Below are 20,627 nucleotides of genomic sequence, written 5' to 3'. Positions count from 1 at the left end.
TGGCCATACAGTGATTCTCTCGTTCATCCAACCATCTGTCAGATTTTCTCTTATTAATCCTATGGATGTGAAGTCGAAGGCTTTCATGGCTGGCATCCATAGTTTTTTGTGGGTCTTTCGGTCTATGTGACCACGTTCTAGAAGAGTTTGTTCCTGACGTTTCACCAGCATTTGTGGCTGGCACCTTCAGAGAATGCTGGCATAGAAGAGAGTGGGGTACATTCCCTGAAGATGCCAGCCACAGATGCTGGCGAAACATCAGGAAGAAACTCTTCTAGAACATGGCCACAGAGCCCCAAAAACCCACCAAAAATCCTATGGGTATTTTTTGTCATTATATCCTCTGTGCTTCTTTGTATGTGAAGTTTTAATACTACCTCAGTGGTTTGTACCACAGGTCAGCAGCTTGTAACATTTAGAAGCATCAGGCAAGTAAAAAGATAGTTTAATAAAAACCGCAACTATGCAAGTCGGTGGCAAATCTTTCAAATATAACTTACGTCTATAAGTAGGCCATGCTATATGCATACTCGATATTCCAAAGCAACCTGTGACCAGCAATTTGTGTATCCAGTTTTGAAAAGAAAGGGGAAAAAACCCTTTAAATTGGACGTGTGAATTGGGTTTCAACTGCTTTTTGAAAATGACATGCCACGTTGCCCCACTGTCAGCCCATGTTATAGGTCAGTGATGGTGAACCTTTTAGAGGCCGAGTGCCCAAACTGCAACCCAGAACCCACTTATTTATTGCAAAGGGCCATGTCCCTCTGGCTTTCTAGTAACAAACTCTGGCAAAACCTGAACTGGGGCAACGGCACATGTGCCCACAGAGAGGGCTCTGAGTGTCACCTCTAGCACGCGTGCCATAGGTTCGCCATCACTGTTATAGGTTCACACTTCCCACTTCAAACCTGGCGTTTCGAATTTCAAGTTTCATAAGTGGTCACAAACTACAGCTGTTAGTTCAGTTCTCATATCAAACCGCTGTCAAATGTCTAGTCTGACATGATCTCTGAACTGAAGCAAAGAGTGCCTCTATTCCCCCCCCCTTTTAAATACAAAGACCAAACATCCTATCCATTTACAGCCGCCTCTCTGTTTTCATGGGGGATCCATTCCAAGAAAACGCAAACCGCAATATTCTAACCCCACTGTCTTGGATGGTGGCGTGTGGTCATAGGCACCCACAGGCATGCGCCCCATTTTGTGCCCCTCCATTTGATGCTTGCGCAGTGAGGGACGCGGACCCCAAGTCCGCGAAAATGGAGTGGCAACTGTAAATTGTGACCAATTTAGATTGCAACAGAAGGATTCCTTCTAGCAGACTCTTCCCAACCAACAACTACCACTGCGAACAGAATTCAGACTCTAAAAACAATCTTGCAATACATGCAATATAATCTACAGGAGGCTTTCTTCTCACTGTGCTGCCAGGCCACCTCTCTGTTAAACACATCCCACATCTGCAAACAGGGTTCATTCACAATCCCAAATAACCTCCTAATCCAAGCTCAGGATTTATCTGAATGTGAAGGAAATCACACTGGAAAGCAACCTCTGGCCGACCAATAAGTACCCCTTGACACTCTTCTTCATCTTAAGGTTAAGGGATCAGGCAAAACAAGAGGAGCATTGTCATTCACATGAGGGACCACAGAAACATCTCCCACTGACAACCAACCATAACAAAAAAAGAAAGCAGAGTCCATCAATTTGGTGTTGTCTGTGTATTCCTTTTCAATAAGGACAATAATCACACCAGCACTAGATTATAATCACACTTTCTATAACACTTATCAGTGAACTCACACTCCCTAAGCCATTTGCAATGTGTAAGTCAATTGCCCCCAATAAGCTGGTTACTCATTTCACCGACCTACAAAAGGACGGAAGGCCGAGTCAACCTTGGAGACCTCCTCTAGGATCGAACTTACAACGTTGTGGGTGCAGCATTGGCATTTAAACACCACACCGCAAGGGCTCCTTAGGAATCCCACTAGGAATACACTTTCAGGTGTCTGCCTTCTCACTTGTGTTCCAGCCCTCTTCTTCACCTTTAAGGATGCCAGAGAGTGCACAATCCCTACCATCTGCTTTTGACCAGCGACACTGCCACAACGGAAGGCCTCAACAGCAATAAAGCAAGGACATTTGCTGAAGAATACGTCCTCACCATCTTAGGACAAAGAGCAATGTGATGTTGTCACCAAGGCATAGGAAGCCAACTATCAGGAAAGCATTGTAAGCACAGTTAGCCACCGACTACCTAAATAAATCCAAGCATGCTTCTGCGAGGAATCACTGAGCCTTGATTCATTCAATTTACTCTTGGTTCTCTTCCACATTAGCCATTAACATCAACTGCTTTTGGGCATTCCCACCATTCGGTGTTCACTTGCACTTGCGCTACTAGTACGAGGCGACGGGTCGTAACACTGGACTGGCGCCTATTTCATCATTCATTCTCTTTTGGCAAAGCGTACTTCGTTCCCTTTTTCCTATTCCGTTCCCTTTTGGCAAAGCAACATTCATCATTCAAAACTCGTCCAAAGAAACGGAGGGGAGGAGAAGTGAAATCCTGACCATATTCTGTCGCATTCAGTTTGAAGCCCAGAACGACGAAAGGTGATTTCCTTCTCAGTTAATAAGCCACCACAAACTGAACAGGGAAGGCAGAAGATAACAGTTTGGTTTGATTTTTTTAAAAAGCAGTTATTGCTCTGTGACAAACAAAAAGAGGGATAAGACTATCATTAAAACGGTTATAAAGCATTTCCATAAGAGAATTCAACGTGGCACATAGATTTCCAGACAGACTTTGTCCAGGCCCCAATTGGGCTCAGACCTGTTTGACATCATGAACCATGGGCTTTTATTACAGACCAAACCGGGACCCATAGGCCTGTTCCAGACTGCCAAAATAAAGCTGCTTGGGGTCTCTTTGGAGGTATGCTATTTAAATGATGCATGGGTCCTAAGAGTCCAGAGGTTGCGCCAAAGCCACACTCCATTCCTAAGCACTGGAGGGCAGCTTTGGTGCAGCTTCCGGATTCTTAGGATGCATGCATCACTTAAACAGCATACCTCCAAAGAGACCCAAAGCAGCTTTATTTTGGCCATAGAAACATTAGTAAAGGCTGGGGTCATTCAGCAAAGAGGCTGCTCTGTGAAGAAGCTTTGCAGGATGTCTGCATATACTGAAGACAAAAGATAATCAATAATACATGCACTCTACTGACCTTTACTTAATGTGGCCAGCTAGGGCTACTTCCACTAAACATTCACATGCTGAACTCCGCAGTTAATTTTAAGGGGGATTAATAGGGATTAGTTAATTTTAATAGGGATTGGGGCTGAGATCAAAGATGTCTTTATCACATTTATTTGGTTTATCCGGTGTTTGTACTTTATATTAACAACAGCCACGCAAAGAACTGTGCATCTTTAGTGTATCAGTCGGTTACCCAGGCCCATTAAACTCAACAGTCACTCAGTGTGTAGAACTTGTGTAGATAAAGAGATGGAAAGGAGTTTGGGAGGAAGGGATAACTGCACATAGCTGACACTTGCGTCTCCTCCAAAGCCATCCATTTAAAACACTAACATAGGAGCCGTTTTGCTCTCAAATGATACTGATAGGTTACTTATTCCACAGATTTTTAAGATACACGTGTTTTTTCAATGCCTAAAATCCATTTTCCAAGGCCACAAGAGATGAGAGGGTGAAATAAAGGGAAGGGCAGAGGCACAGATAACGGCAGACCAAATGCAGCAGACAAAAGAGTAGAAGCCATGCACAGGGGTCCCCTTGGAAAGCAAAAACCTGGCTTGAATAGCATCACGTTCAAAAAGAAACTCGGTCCCCAGTCAATTTTATATATTTTCACTATCTTTTACCCCATTTTTAGTACTTCAAATTTCAGCCTATGTAGCAGAAGTCTTACACTCAGTGTTACCTGGAATGTTAAACTGATAATATTCAGGATCCTCTGATTCTTCTTTGACCGTTATCATCTCGAGTCCTGAAGGAGAGTAACATTTAATAGACAACTTCAATGTTAAAGGAAGGTCCCACACCCCAGCATTACGGATGCAGCCGAAACAAAACCAAAAACAGATTCTTTTTGCGTACAAGGCAATGATCATATACTCCATTATAAGTTGATCTCATGCATATGTCAATGCAGGTTTGTTTGAATTCCTCTTTGGATATTTCCCCCCTTTTCCATTTCTTGTACATGCCCTTTTTAAATCTTAGCTCAGTTGGTAGTTCTTTAGACATCCATCCTAGTTTCTTTAGATATCTCCCATTTTTTTGGGAACCATTTGAGATTGTGCCTTCAGTATTTCACTTTTAAGAAACTCCCATCCATTATGAACTCCCTTCTCTTTCATGGGGTCACCCCCAGTATTTCCCCAACTTTACTGAAGAGTTCAAGTTCATCTTGTTTGCTCAACAGTGTAGAGACACCTAAGACCATGGGCCATTCCTCCTAACAGCACAGACTCTCGCAGAATAAAGATATAGATATTTAAAAAGAAAGATGACATACCAGAATCTTCACTGGGCTCAGTCTTCACCTGGATTGAAGCGCTGGAGAAACATATCAGACAGAACATGTAAAACACATACAATAGGTGTAGCAGCAACAACAATATGGAGATGCCATTTGTATATGGGACCTTCTGTGGATAGACCATACACTTTAGCTATGGGATGGGCAAAGCTGTCCAAATGCAACTCCTAGTAGTCCTAGTCCAGTGATGGCGAACCTATGGCACGCGTGCCAGAGGTGGCACTCAGAGCCCTCTCTGTGGGCACATGTGCCGTTACCCCAGCATAGAGTTTGCCAGAGTTTGTTACTATAAAGCCAGAGGGACATGGCGCTTTGCAATAAATAAGTAGGTTTTGGGTTGCAGTTTGGGCACTCGGCCTCGAAAAGGTTCACCATCACTGTCCTAGTCAGTATAACCACTGGGAAAAAATACAGTACTTGGAATTGCAATCCAAGATCATCTTGAGGACCATAAGTTGTCCAACTTGCTATCATTCAGTGGCCTCCAAACTTTGGTCCCCCAGATGTTCTGGACTTCAACTCCCAGAATTCCTGACTGTTGGCCAAGCTGGATGGGGATTCTGGAAGATAAAGTCCAAAACACTTGGAGGAACAATGTTTGGGAACTACTGTTCTAGTTGGTCCTCATCAGCCAGGAAGCAATACAGAAATCCCAAAAGATACAAATCCTGTATAAAGCCATGTTCATAACACAGCTGAGCACTAAGATGAACTCTAAAAATAAGAGTATTGGTGGAACCTCCCTTAAGCAAAATGCTTGGGATCAGAAGCATTTTGGAGTTTTACGTTTTTCAAATTTGAGAATATCTGCAATACTTAATGAGACGATGTTTTGGAGATGGGACCCAAACCTCAATCATATGCACCTTATACACATAACCTGAACGTAACTTTATACACAATATTTTTTAATAATGTTGTTCACGAAACAAAATGTGTGTACACTGAACCATCAGAAAGCAAAAGAGTGACTGTCTCAGCCACTCAAGTAGACAATTTTGGGTGTTGGAATATTTCCCATTCCAGGTAAGGAATGCACAACCTCTACAGTAAACATTTGGCTCTATTAACACAGGATTGGTTTCATGCTTTTCTCCAGAATCAGACGGAATGGCAATTTATATTATTATTATTCAAAATAGCATCTTTGATTCTCAAAACTAAAAAAATCCTCATTCAAGCAAGAATGGAAGTGGCCATGCCATATATATTCGGTTTGGTACCTACTTTGATGGTCTGTAGACACTAAATAAAAACCGCTCTTTGGGCTTTTAATAGGATTGATCTTGCCAATTAATTAAGCTGTTAATGTCTCTGAACATGTTTTAAAATATTGTTTTTAATAAGCTTTGTATGCAAATGTGCTAATTATATACAGAAGGTAAGAAAAAATGTATATAAATGGAAAAGTACATCAATGGATATCATCTCCCCTCTGCTCTGTTAGGAAAAGAAAAACCCTGCATTTCTGATGCCAAAAAGATGATGAAAATTTTTTAACATCCACAAAAAGGGATAAAATATAACCAACCTTCCGCTGGAGGATGTTATTGTGTGTGATGAGTCCATAATACGAGGTCCTGGAAGGGAAGAAATACAGCTTAGCAATCATAATGTAACATCACTGGGGAAAGCAATTTGAAAATGAATGAGGCAACGTATGACAGGGGAAAAACCCATTATCCCAGATGGTACTGTCAGCACTTGGTGTATGGCATGGAACAGCACCTGGGGCACTTTTCCCTTGAATGGATTATATCCAGAAGCAATAGGTATAGTTAAATAGGTATACTTGACATAAGAGTAATACTGTTCCCCTTCGGACTCATACTAGGGACAGTGCAAGACCACAATCAGAAGCCAGGTGCTTCTACAGTCTCGGACCTACGATACTAGTATCTAAAAACCAGAAGACTAAAGGGATACTGTCTCAAATCCAATTTTAAAATGTTTTGATTGAGTGCAGGCAATTGACGACTTACCTAAATGTTTTTTTGGCTCGAGGAAAGGCCTAAAATAGAAGAGAGAAAAATATGTTATTTTAATAGAACACACCAATGTAGTAGAGTCTGAGTATTCCAAGTACCTCACATACATTCTCTTATAATCCATACTATTACCCTACAAAGCAGGGGAGTACCCTCATGCCCATTTTAGACTGTGGGGTGAATTGAGGCCACAGCAAAGGCAACATCTAAATCAGGATTCACAGCTCAACCATAAGCTGAACATCAGTTGATACAGTTACTTATGCAGTTAGGATAGTTAGTCCTATTCTTCTGGACACTTAACTATGGGGACCTCCTAGATGCCTTCAAAATACTAGTGAGAGGTATCATGCAACATGCACTCACTGGGCATCATCACTCCCTTTATAATATATACCCTATATATTTGATTATAAGTTGACCTCCTGTATAAGTCAAGGGCAGGTCTAGGGGCCAAAACTATAGATTATGATATGGCCCATGGATAAGTTGAAGGTAAAACTTAGAGGCATGTAACAAAGGATCTAAAGGATAAAGCAACGGAAAACAATGCCGAATAAAATTCCAGCAGACATAACTGTTTGTGCTCACAGTAAAGACTAGATGGATGAGAGAGTAGAGGAGGATCAGTGCTTTCAGGACACATGACACTCTGGCCTTTCCCTTTGACTGGACATTTTAGTCAAAAAATGGACTCAATCAACCCGAATCAACTTATCCACAGGGCAATGTAAATACTGTGCTTTAACTCATATATATACATACATATATATATATATATATATATATATATATATATTGTACAGTACTTGCATTGACTCATGCGTAAGTCAACCCAGTTTTTTTGGGTCAATTTTTTAACTTAAACTTCTGGACCACAGCTAACAAAATGAACTTCAACACGGAGAAATGTAAGGTACTGCACTTAGGGCAGAAAAATGAACAGATATAGGATGGGTGGCACCTGAATGAAGGAGACTTATGTGTGTAAAAGGAATCTGGGAGTCCAAGCAGACCACAAATTGAACATGAGTCAACAGTGCGATGCGGCAGCTAACAAGGCCAATGCGATTTTAGGCTGCATCAATAGAAGTATAGTGTCTAGATCAAGAGAAGTAATAGTGCCACTCTATTCTGCTCTGGAATGCTGTGTCCAGTTCTGGGCACCACAATTTAAAAAGGATGTTGAGAAACTGGAGCATGTCCAAAGGAAGGCGACTAACATGGTGAAGGGTCTGGAAACCATGTAGTGGAGTCTCCTTCCTTGGAGGTCTTTAAACAGAGGCTAGATGGTCATCTGTCGGGGATGCTTTGATTTAGTCTTCCTGCATGGCAGAATGGGGTTGGACTGGATGGCCCTTGCGGTCTCTTCCAAATCTATGATTCTATGAATTCCTGTTTGGTGAGGCTCAGGTTACCAGAACGTCAAGTGACATTGGTGAGGGACGAGGGCATCTTTCTTTTTAAGGATTCTGGTTGAGTGGAGAATATGTGCAGCCCTGTCCTCCCAGACATTACGTGATCTATTTCTGAATTTGCACTTTCAAGAAGGAGTGACAGGGAACACTGCATCCATTAATGGGGTATACTCCAAGAAGCAGCAAACACAGTCTACTTCTTGTTTACATGTAGAAGACCTACATGTGAAAACCTGCCCTTGCAGAGACTACAAACTGTGTGTAAACCACTTTTTAGCATACTTTGGGAATCTTTCGTTGAAAAGCAGCATCCCCATATTCCAAATAAACAAATCAAAGTAAAAGGAGAGAACTACAACACCTTTTGATGACGAAGGAGATTCCAGATTTGTTTTCCAGAATCCACTTAAGAGTTGTGACATCGTAATTGGTGGGGTGTTTAAACGTCAGTCCTTCTGGGAGGCCATGTACCACCACAGCAGAGGGGTCCCTCTGAATCTTATCATACGGCACAGGAACGACAGTTGACTTTCCTAAAGCTTTGCCTAGATGGGAAAAGCAAAGTCTGTCAACGAGGGACAACATTTGTGAAAGAAAAAACTGAATTAGGTGTACTGTATATCCCCTTCTTCCTTGCAAACTCTAATTCTGCCTTTGTTTCCCCTAAACTTCTTGTGCCAGTCTTCTAAACAAACATTCATTCCAAACAGATATCAAAAAAAGGAATCACAGAATCACAGAGTTGGAAGAATGAAGGAAGAAGCAGAAGGAAGTACAGGTCCAAACACACTGCAGAAATAATCCAGTTTGAGACTGCTTTAACTGCCTTGGCTCAGTGCTAGGAAATCCTGGGATTTGTAGTTTATTGTAGCACCAGAGCTCTCCGATAGAGAAGGCACAATGTCTCACAAAACGACAGTTCCCAGAGCTCCCTAGCATTGAGCCAGGGCTGTTAAAGCAGTCTCAAACTGGATTATTTCCGCAGCCTGTTTTGGACCTATGCTTACTTCTGCTTCCCTCCAAACAATTAATTGTAGTTTTGTCATATTAATTATTAGCTTTTCATTTTATAGTAACCAATTTCATCATTATCTAAGCCCATTATCTAAGCCCAATCGCAGTATAGGACAGAAGTTCCATATCATCAGTATACAACAGAAAAGACATTTTAAAAGAGAATGGAGTCAAAGCTCTGTTATTCCATGGGTTTCATCAACCCAAACGGATAACGCAATTTTATGCAAACTGCTTGTATCTTTTATGTAACCGTTCCATTTTATATGGTTTTAAGTTACAGCATGCTTGCCGGGTCTATTGACTGTAAATAAAGATTGACTCTATTAATACTCATTATTATGTGGCCTTCATTGATAATATCATTAATACAGAATTGAAACTACAGTATCTAAATTATATTAGGTTAGCTGTCTTTCTGTGAAGTGAGCAGAAACTCACAATGCAAACTAATCTAGTTTGAATGATTTGATATTATATCTTATGTAACTGTCTTCCTCAAAGTGAGGCCCAACCGCATCTCAAATCAGGATTCAACACGGCACAGTCTTCCTGCAAACAGCAACTTGGTATCGTAAGATAAATAGTTACCGTAACAAATGCAGAAGTAATCCTCCACAGACTTCCTGAGGACTTCCATTTCCACAATATCCACGGTCATCCGATTGTCAAGCGGTGTTGACTTTATTTTCTGCAGCTCTGCAGCCTTTGCCTCTTCATTAACACCTACAAAGCATGAACTAGAAATCTTAGACACAGTTCCTTTTTAAAGGTCAAATTGCAAAAATATATCCCATAGGAACCTACTTGGATGTTAAGACTCTTCCCAAAAACTTTGCTGCACCTACTCACAACATAAAAATGAGACCAAGTGTAAGGTCTTTTAAAGAACACTCTTGTATTTTGCTCTGGTCAGACCAAACCTGGAATGCTGTATAATGTTCTGGGTACCACAGAGCAAATATACATATACATATACATAAATATATACATGGACAAGCTGCAACAAAGGAGGGTAACCAATATGGTAGAAGATCTGGAAACCAAGACCTCAGGGAGGTGGGCCTGTTTAGCCTGGTGAAGACTGGCAGCCATATTTAAACATCTGAAAGATGTCATGTAGAACAGTGCTTCTCAGCCAAAGATCTAATGTGCCAAAGATCATCATTAAATTCATGTCTTACTGCTATGGATGTTTCTTCCTTTCCTGGAAATTTGACAGGGGTCTGGAACCAAGGGCTCATGGACTAGCAACTACTACTTTAGGTAGTGCTGGGGTAAAACACAGAGCGTGCTTGGCTTCTCTTCTTCCAGGTATCAGAACATGAACCAAAGGATTCAAATTTTAGGAAAAGAAATTCTGTCTAGACATTAGGAAGAACATCCCGAGGGCAAAAGCTGTCTGATGATGGAATGGACCACTTTTGAGGGTGGTGAGCTCTCCTTCTTTCGGGGTTGGACAGACATCTCTCAGGTGTGCTTTAGTTGTGTCTTTCTGCACAGCAGAGGAATATCTAGTTCACTCATAGAATCATAGAATTGTAGAGTTGGAATAGACCACTAGGGCCATCCAGTCCAACCTCTTGCCATGCAGGAACTCACAATCAAAGGATCACCGACAGATGGCCATCCAGCCTCTGTTTAAAGACTTCCAAGGAAGGAGACTCTACCACACTCCGAGGGAGTGCGTTCCACGGTCGAACGGCTCTTACTGTCAGGAAGTTGCTCCTAATGTTGAGGTGGAATGCTTGCATCCATTGTTCCGTGTTCTAGTCTCTGGAGCAGCAGAAAATAAGCTTGCTCCATCCTCAGTGTGACACCCCTTCAAATACTTAAACAGGGCTATCATTTCACCTCTTAACCACCTCCTTTCCAGGCTAAACATACCCAGCTCCCTAAGTCATTCCTCATAAGGCATGGTTTCTAGACCCTCATCCCTCCATATTTGTGGCTTTGATATTTGCGGATCCGATTATTCGTGGATTTGATTAATATGTTCTCTCTAGGAAAAGCTAGCTCCTCCAGTGCAACTCTATGGTCAACTTTAATTAAAGGTTGCACTGAAAGACCTAGAGATTCCTAGAGAGGATACTCTATTAGGCCTTTGTAGCTCCTCCGGCACAGTTCTATGGTCAGTGTCTGTCGGACGTTGACCACAGAGTTTCCCTGGAGGACCTAGAGATTCCTAGAGAGAATACTCTACTCGGCCTTTGTAGCTTCTCAAGTGCAGTTCTATGGTCAGTGTCTGTTGGATGTTGACCACAGAGTTGCACTGGAGGACCTAGAGATTCCTAGAGAGAACACTCTACTAGGCATTTGTAGCTCCTCCAGCGTAGTTCTATGGTCAGTGTCTGTTGGATGTTGACCACAGAGTTGCACTGGAGGATCTGGAGATTCCTAGAGAGGTAAAAACATGGTCTTTTTGTTATTTGATTTTTTCCCCAAATTCATGGGGGTCTTGTGCCCCTAACCCTAGCGAATATGGAGGGACAAGTGTATTTATATCCAGCAGAGTAATGCAGAGCCAGTGTAGTATGAGCTTGTGGTAGAAACTCAGGATGCTCTTGTAAGGTAAAAAACAGAAATTTACATTTATTGTTTCAAACAATCTTTTTTTCTTGGGATAGGAAAAGAGACAGGCAAGAGAGGTTGACCTCAACTTTGTTAGAAGAGCCCCTAAAAGCTGATTTTCATGTATGGATGTTAGCTAGCAACCATTATGCAGCTGGAGCCTCATGACGCTCCCTTCCCAGACAAAAGGAGAACAAGGACTAACTAACTTCTTGAAAGAAAGGGGAAATGATCTCTGCAGGAAGGCAGGCAGGAAGCAAAAAGCCTTGGGTACTTATATCGAAGAAATAAATAATGGCAAAACAAAAGGGCAGGCCTACTCTCTGGAGTTCCCTCTCTCACTGATCGCTTTACAAAGCCTTGATGTCTCTTTGCTTCCAACATTAGATAGCCTCCAGGATCCCTCCCAATGCTTTGATTCATCCAGCGAAGATGTTCAGTGTGGTCCACAGGCTAAAACCAATGCCTAAGCAGCAATTTTGGTTCCCTGTTAGGTACCTAGCTAACTGGCACTGATAGCTGCTTATTAGCTACCAGTTCAAGGTCTTGTTGCTGACATATAAAGCCCTTAAGACACGATTTCAGGCCATTGGGCAGACTGTGCTCTTATCATATATATATATATAGAGAGAGAGAGAGAGAGGGAGAGAGAGAGGGAGGGAGAGCACTGTTCTCTTATCATATATATTATTATGTTATAGCTAATGTCATTGAGGGAGATCTTGCTGGCTGTGACCTGCAGATTGTCATCTAACAGAAACATGGAAGCAAGCCTGACCAATGGTGGCCCCTGTCTTTTGGAATACCATCTACTACCAACTGTGGCATTTTATACATAAATATTTATTCCAATGTGCTAAAATTAAAAACAAAACTGCCGGATGACTCTATTTCCAAGAATGTTCTCGAAGCCAGCACTTCTCAGGCTATCTGATGCAGCGGACTGGTAATTCGTTTTTTGCAATGTGCCAGAGACTGGCACTATATTTGTTGTGCCCACTGCCTATAATTATTATTTTTTCGTGAAAACTCACCAATGGCTCAGGTACTGGCATCAGTTTCTGGGTCAACTGAGTAGCACTGCTCTAAGCAACTCAAAGGTTTACCATGCCAACAGAGTAAATGGACATCACACCTGCACAAGTCTTTTATGGGCCAAGTACAGGGGGCCAGTGGTCTGTGAGCAATAACAGTATGATTCAGACTTACAGTACTTCACAAAATCCTTCTGAAAATCTTTTCTCGTATTGACAAAAGCTCTTCCTCTCTCAGTTCCCACAACAAACACATCTGTCTCATACACGGCAATGCAGGCGACTTCTGCTTTGGACTTGGCAAGCTCTTTGCACTGCGGAAGAAAAAAGGTTGTTACTCAGACTGGCAGCAGTAAGACACACAGTACAAAGCAAAATAGGTCATTTTTATTGATATCTTATTATCACATACTTTCACAGTAACATTTAGTATTTGAAATACTGAAAGTATGTTTTCCCAAAGCTGTAACAGAGTTATGGTTTATAAAGGGTCACACATTTCAGGGGAAAGGGGTAGAGCGCAAAAGAAAAGCACCTGCTTTGCCATAACATTCTCCTAGATGTCATTATTGGAACTGTCAGTTAAAAGAATCAGACAGTAAAGAACTCTTCCTCAGACATCAGGGAGCTATGATCAGCCAAGTATACTCTGCTAGGGTTAGTAACCTTGTATATGGTACTTTCTGACAATGTCTTGCTGACTGTGTGGTAGGTCAAACCTATTCCCTGTGGAATAAAAGGCTGCCACTTCTACTCCTGGAAACTGCCACATTCAAGGCAGTTCTTATTTTCAGCATCGCAAGCTCTTACAAAGCAGTACAGAGATAAAAGGAAAGGAAAAATGGGGGTAACAGGAAAGCATACTAAAAGGAAATGAGTTGGGACCCAGTCTCCGAAGTTGTTTTTATCAAGACCAGTTAGCATGAAACAATTAAAGAGAGAAAAGCCAAAATTATTAGACTCTCAACTGAGCTGCATGGTACATGGTTTGAGCACTGGACTAGGACTCTTGAAGAGCAGGCTTCAAATCACCATTCATCTACGGAAACCCAGTGGGCGATACTGGGCAAGTCACACTCTCACAACCTCAGAAGGTGGCCATGGCAAACCTAGCAAGAAAATGCTAGGACAGGCTCGCCATAAGTTGGAGTTGACTTGGAGACACCTAACAACCACAGCTGGGCAGAGAAAGTGGCCCTGCTTCCTGCCTCTCCTTCTAATATATCCTGATGCAACTGGAAACCACTGGTCTAACGTTGTCACACTTCTGGCAAGTGAATTGAAAGGAAACAGACACACTGAGCATGTGTATCTAGACATCTACAAAGATACAGCCATAGGCACATTATAATAAACATCAACATCACCTTACCATGGATTCAAGGGCCGACATGAGGAACGTAACCACCATTCTGCTTTCAGATGAGTCCTCATCATGGCTGGATGCCGCCGCCATCGCTGCCTGGGCCATTTTTGCTATAAGTGAATGACAGACAGGACCAAGATATATCCAAATTAATTTACACACATGGAAGAAATTCTTTATTCCTCTGTGGCATGGAAAACACAGTCAACAGGAAAAATAAGCTAGTGGTTCCCAAACTTTGGTCCTCCTGGTGTTTTGAACTTCAAGTGCCAGAAGCCCCTTCCAGTTTGGACAACAGTCAGGAATTCTAGGCGTTTCTGGCAGTTGAAGGACCAATGTTTGGGAGCCACTGTTGTAGACAATCTCATTACTGATAGTAATGTAATTCCATCATTCTCAAGCCATCTCAAGCCATTACTAAAGAGATCTGGGCAATTGTCACATTAGATATAAGCTCTCTTTCTGAGGCCCTTACTAATTTCCCGTTAGGAAAAAAGCCTGATTGGAAAACATGGCTTAGATTTCAATGTAAAATGTGTAACTCTGTGCCTACCAACTATGTCAGGAGAAAACTGAAATCAAATTTAGACTATTACCTTTCCCCCCTCTTCGTTGCTGCCTCTTACACATAGCCCTTCTCATTACAAGGCATAGGAACCCCTCATCCTTTCTGATGCAAATGCAAGAACTGAGAAGCAATGTATGTTTGGCATATGACCCCTGTAGTTCTTAGAAGCTCATTCAGGCAGCAAAAGGGCCAAAATGTTCCTCAATAACCTTTTAGCAATACCATGCCCAAGCTCTCACCCCATCCGTCTGCAAAGATGGCAACGTATTATTGGCTTAATTTTTGATAGCTAACCGAATTCTAGTAGCTAGGAGCAACAGTGAGAAAACGCCATTGCACTGACTTTCCAAGCTTCCTGGAAACATCTGTCTGGCTTTTGGGGGAAGGTGATAGATGAACCTTTTTTAGACTGATCCAACTGGATCCTTTTGTTCCCTTTCAGCAGTGTGAGACGTTCTCTTTAATCCTATTATCTGGCCTCCAATACAATAAGGACCAGTGTGACATAATGATGAAGGTAACACTAGTTTTGAGGAAACACAGGTCCAGTACTTCTTCCCCCAGCCTTTAAGTTCTTTAGGTCTTCTTGGGACGATTGCTCTCTCAGACAAATCAAACCGACCACACAGAATCATTGAGGGAAAAACCAAACGGACCAATGTTCACTGCCTTGAGCAGCGAAGAGCAGAATATAAGCAAATAATGAAATATGTATGTTCTCCTGTATCATTCAGGCCTAGTAGGTCTCTCCCATCCAACCCAAATAGGGTTGGACCTCTGCACACGACATGTAGCTTGTTAAATATGGACATATGAGCACATCCAAATGAGCAGAGAGGAATGCAAAAGGCAGCAAGGCAAAGAATCTCTCTCCATATTCCATGCCTCAGTTTAGCATATATTGTCTGTACAGCCACTTACAAGTGCAACTGCACCTGGCAAAAACAAACGCATGGCTGCAGGGAAGAGCAAAAGCTCAAGGGCAGAGATGGTAGAAGATCCTAGGGTCAATCCTCAGTATCTGTAGGTAAGGGCTAGGAAAGGCTCCCATCTGAAATACTTCCAGTCAATGCAGACAATACTAACTAGATGGCCAACAGTCTGACTTTGTTTAAGGCATAGTTTTTTGTGGGGTTTTCGGGCTCTGTGGCCATGTTCTTGAAGAGTTTATTCCTGACGTTTCGCCAGCATCTGTGTGTGGCTGGCATCTTCAGAGAACGCTGGCATGGAAGAGAGTTGGGTACATTCTCTGAAGATGGCAGCCACCGATGCTGGCGAAGGCTGGAGTGTGGCTTTGATATGGCTTCTGGCTTCTTCGGATGCATGCACTTAAACAGCATACCTCCAAAGTGACCTGAAGCAGCTTTATTTTGCCCTGTCTGTTTGGGCCCTAACTTTGTCTAAGCATGGCACAGTAGATTAAGATTCACAAGCCCATTTCTCTCTCTTTTCCTCCTCTCTCTCTGAAAACCTGGACCTTTTCTGTGCATAGGCCTACGATCAATAAAATGCAGAATTATTTTGCTCTCTCGCATCATCCCATTTTGATGTCCCATACCCACCCAATGCGTTGGAGATACACTCCCAGACGTTATTCTCAAGGACTACTCCGAGTCCAGTTTGTGTCTTCTTACCTATTCTCTGCATTACAAGGATTCGGCACGGCTACAATGGAGCCTGAAAGAGAAGAAAAGCACAGTTGAAAAATGATCATATTTTCTTTTTAAAAAGAAATAAATACAAGCTTGAGGCATTATTCTTAAACACTTGGGACTTTTCCAGGCAGACACTTGTGGGGGAAGAGAGGGAAGACAACTACAATTCAAATGTGATGAGTTATACTCACATTTGTTTCATGGGACACACTATTCATTCCTACGAGGAGGAAAAAGGAAGGTGGAGATAGTACACTGCAGCTGTACACATCCACATAGCTTCTTAAAATTTTGTGTGTACCTGTTATCAAATAAACCAAGCCGAACACTTCCCTAATCCATTTTACCGACAGTCCGATCCCATGCATGCTTACGCACAAGCTTCCACTTAGTTCAATGGAGTTTACTCCCAGGCACGCATGTTTAAGGCTGCAGACTAAAGTTGTAATCCTATACTAATATACCTGGGAATAAGCACTACTGAACACAAGGAGACTACTGCCTTTGAGTAAACATGCACAGGGTTCGTATGTCGAGAGATCTTGCAGCATCTTTGAGACTAACTGAAGTTTTTATGTGGGTTTTTCAGGCTATGTGGCCATGTTCTATTGTCAGTAATATGATTTCACAGTTCCTGATCAATAGCTATCTGAGACATTCCTATTGATGGGGTTTACCTAGAAATTAACATGCCAAGCCTGGATATGCAACTCAAGGAAACAGTTAAGATCAGAACCTATTAAAAATCAGAGAATGCTTTCAAAAAGCAGATGGTTTAGTACTTTCTTTCTTTTTTTAGCACAGAATGCTATTCTTGGGTTAGCAAGATCTGGGCTGAAATGTCGGTTCAGGCCATGAAGGTGTCACAACGTCATGTTAGGTCTGTCACACAATTATGTTCTGTCGAATTATGGACAAGCCATTAATTCCATAGGGTTGTTAAAAGCAAGGAATGCTCAGAGGTGAGTTTGCGAGTTCCTTGACAATTCCTTGGACGGCAGTCTCCGATCTCCCATCCAAGTACCAACCAGAACTAACCCTATTTAGCTTCCAAGATCACACCAGATCTGGCGCATTGAGGGTATTTCGGCAGAATGTGCCATATGTTCACTCTTAAGAATGGCAGGAGATGCAGCTGACATAAATAGGTTTCCAAAACGGCACCAACGCAGAGGACTTTATAAGAGAAGACAGTGACCTGTAGAGATTTCTGTTTGAGAGGAAACTCTTGACAAAGACGTCGCTTCCGACGTTCCCTTGACAATGAAACATCTTTTAAGGTCACAGTTATAACAGTGTCTTATCCTTTTGTTTGTTCTCATTATAGATCCAAGCTATATTCAAAAGAAAAACAAACAAGTGGGTAATAGGCTAAATGCTTGAAGGGATGTCATATTGAGGAGGGAGCGAGCTTGTTTTCTGCTGTTCCAGAGAATAAGACAAGGAGCAATGGATGCAAGCTCCAGGAAAAGAGATTCCAGCTCAACATTAGGAGGAACCTCCTGAGAGTAAGGGCTGTTTGACAGTGGAAGATGTAGTCTCAGAGTCTCCTTCTTTGGAGGTCTTTAAACAGAGGCTGGATGGCCATCTGTCAATGGGGATGCTTTGATGGAGAGTTCCTGCATGGCAGAATGGGCTTGGACTGGATGGCCCTTGAGGTCTCTTCCAACTCTATGGCGGGGTACAAACCGCCGCCGGTAGATCCGTGGGGGAGCCGGAGCCTTCAGACGGCGCGGCTCCCGCGCGGACCGAAAAAGAAGCTCCAAAATGGAGCTTCTTTTTCAGTCGTGTTTGTGACGTAGCAAGGCGCCAGGGGCGCACTCGCTACGTCATAAAGGCTGCGACACGTACGGACGCTCAGCGTCCGATACGTAAAGATGGTGGCGCCCATGTGGAAGGGGCGCCGCCATCTTGTACGTATAGGATACGTACTAGGGTTAGGGGGGTGCGGAAGCACCGCCCCTTCCTAACCCTAGTACGTATCCTATACGTACTATATGGCGGTATGTATCCCGCCTATGATCCTATGGCCTGTTCCAGACTGCCAAAATAAAGCTGCTTGGGGTCTCTTTGGAGGTATGCTGTTTAAATGATGCATGCCTCCTAAGAATCCGGAAGCTGCACCAAAGCTGCCCTCCAGTGCTTAGGAATGGAGTGTGGCTTTGGCGCGACCTCCGGACTCTTAGGACCCAGGCATTATTTAAATAGCATACCTCCAAAGAGACCCCAAGCAGCTTTATTTTGGCAGTCTCTAACAGGCCTACGATTCTGCTGTTACCCAGTTCATATATAGTCTTCCTATTAATCTAGTATTTCCCTTCTAGTTCACCTTGTTCTGAATGCCACATTTTATTACAGTTATAGTGCTACCATATTAAAATAGATTAATTATTATTATTGTTATTATTATTGTTGTTGTTATTATTATGTTTATAATTATTTGGGACAGATAGATAGATAAATAAATAAATAGTCCTTATTCATTTCTCTAACCTAAAATAGTGATTTCAAAAACTGCCATATCCCAATATATGTGGGGAGATGGCAGGTAGATTTATACAAATGTTGGTGGAATTGCAAAGTTAAAGAGGGATTTTGGAAACAAGTGAGGAAATATTGAAAACCAAATCAGAATTAAAACCAGAAAGCTTCTTACGGGGTACATTTGATCGTAAAAACGAAAGGAAACATGGAAAACAACTTTCCTATATGACAACAGTAGCAAGAATATGAGTTGCACAATCATGGAAGGCAAAAGACGTCCCGAAAATAGAACAGCGGACCTTAAAATTAATGGAGATAATAATAGCAATGGACAAAATGACTCAAATAGTAAGAGATGAACGGAGAGGGAATAGATCACGGAGGGCACTGGCATTCGAATATATGAGGAAGCAATATGGAGAGGTGATGGTTTGAGCAATAGGATGGTTGAATTAATGAAGTTTGTCTATTGATGATGATCTGATTTGTGGTTTAAAATTGTATAGACTGGGATATGCTGAGAAAAGCTTAGCATTCGCAATGAAGAAAATGATATAAGTATGGTAAACAGCAAGTAGGTATCGATAGTTAAATGTTCTAGATAAGAGATACATAAAGATACATAGTATTTAAAAGGGAAAGGAAGTCAAAAGGGATGAATGTAGGTCATGAGGGAAGGTAGCAATGAGGGAATGAATGGAGTGGTTTGTGAGTAAGGTATGAAGGGTTAGAGGTGTGTGTATGTGTGTAGATAGATAGATAGATAGATAGATGTGAGTAGGTACTTATATATACTTTTTTTGCTTTCTTTTTTCTTTTTTGTTCTTGTTTTTCTTTGTACTTTTGATTTAGGTTATTATTATTATTATTATTATTATGTGTGTTTATGTGGGGGGGGGGAATTGCTATATCCCACCTTTCTCTCATTATTGGATTCAAGGCGGGTTACAATATATTTTTTAAAATAATAATAATAATAATAATAAAAAAAAAATAAGATGGATAGAAATTAAATAATAATAATAATAATTAAAAAATAAGATGGATAGAAATTAAATAATAATAATAATAATAATAAAAATAAGATGGATAGAAATTAAATAATAATAATAATTAAAAAATAAGATGGATAGAAATTAAATAATAATAATAATTAAAAAATAAGATGGATAGAAATTAAATAATAATAATAATTAAAAAATAAGATGGATAGAAATTAAATAATAATAATAATTAAAAAATAAGATGGATAGAAATTAAATAATAATAATAATTAAAAAATAAGATGGATAGAAATTAAATAATAATAATAATAATTAAAAAATAAGATGGATAGAAATTAAATAATAATGATGATGATAATTAAAACATAAGATGGACAGTAGTAATAACGATAAAATAATAATAAAAAATAAGAAGAATGATAAGAATACTGTATTTCTTTTTAAAAAACCCAAAAAACAGAAGATAAACAACAACAACAACAACAACAGCAATAACAATAACAGTGGGGGGATGGGAGAGATAAATGTACATCAATTAAATATAATGAAATGTATATGAAACAAATAATGTCTCAATCTATAAAAGCGCTGAGGGCCCTCAGGAAGGAAGGAAGGAAGGAAGGAAGGGAGGGAGGAAGGAAGGGGCTTCTTCCCTCAGGGGCCCCCAGAGGCCCTTGCGCGGCGGCGGCGGCGGCGGCGGCTCCTGGAGGGAGGGACCCCCCTCGGCCCCCTTCCTTCCTTCCCTTCCTTTTCCTTCACTCACTGGCTTCTTTCCAATCGCCTGGCTGCTCTCCGCCAACCGCCGGGCCTTTGTTCCCTGAAGTCCGGGGCCTCCTTCTCCTTCTTCCTTCGTCTCGATTCTCGAACCCTGAACCCAGGACCCAGAAAAAGGAAAAGGAGGAGATCAGGGTCCTCAATATTCCCCCCCAACAGTTGGGCCCATTTGGA

General features: G+C 41.5%; 1 protein-coding gene across 8 annotated transcripts in view; it reads right to left on the bottom strand.

The window, feature by feature from the left end:
* The window catches only part of LOC149287140 (general transcription factor II-I-like), a 58,078-nt gene extending 37,451 nt beyond the window's left edge, over positions 1 to 20,627 (bottom strand). For all 8 annotated transcript variants that reach the window (XM_089493462.1, XM_089493465.1, XM_089493464.1 and 5 more), the window contains exons 1-10: positions 20,443 to 20,627; positions 16,171 to 16,213; positions 13,975 to 14,078; positions 12,778 to 12,916; positions 9,589 to 9,723; positions 8,345 to 8,528; positions 6,560 to 6,588; positions 6,109 to 6,157; positions 4,554 to 4,594; positions 3,957 to 4,022 (exon numbers count right to left, since the gene is read on the bottom strand). In XM_089493462.1, coding sequence (XP_089349588.1) covers positions 3,957 to 4,022; positions 4,554 to 4,594; positions 6,109 to 6,157; positions 6,560 to 6,588; positions 8,345 to 8,528; positions 9,589 to 9,723; positions 12,778 to 12,916; positions 13,975 to 14,078; positions 16,171 to 16,183 — 760 coding nt within the window. In that variant the 5' untranslated portion in view covers positions 16,184 to 16,213; positions 20,443 to 20,627. The remainder of the gene's footprint in view (positions 1 to 3,956; positions 4,023 to 4,553; positions 4,595 to 6,108; positions 6,158 to 6,559; positions 6,589 to 8,344; positions 8,529 to 9,588; positions 9,724 to 12,777; positions 12,917 to 13,974; positions 14,079 to 16,170; positions 16,214 to 20,442) is intronic.

The sequence above is a fragment of the Sceloporus occidentalis genome, unplaced genomic scaffold (assembly GCF_023333645.1).
Source record: "Sceloporus occidentalis isolate IW3139 unplaced genomic scaffold, rSceOcc1.0.p SCAF_64, whole genome shotgun sequence".
NCBI classification, from domain to species: domain Eukaryota; kingdom Metazoa; phylum Chordata; class Lepidosauria; order Squamata; family Phrynosomatidae; genus Sceloporus; species Sceloporus occidentalis.
The sequence above is the reverse complement of the archived record's forward strand: the minus strand, read 5'-3'. Positions and strand labels throughout refer to the sequence as shown.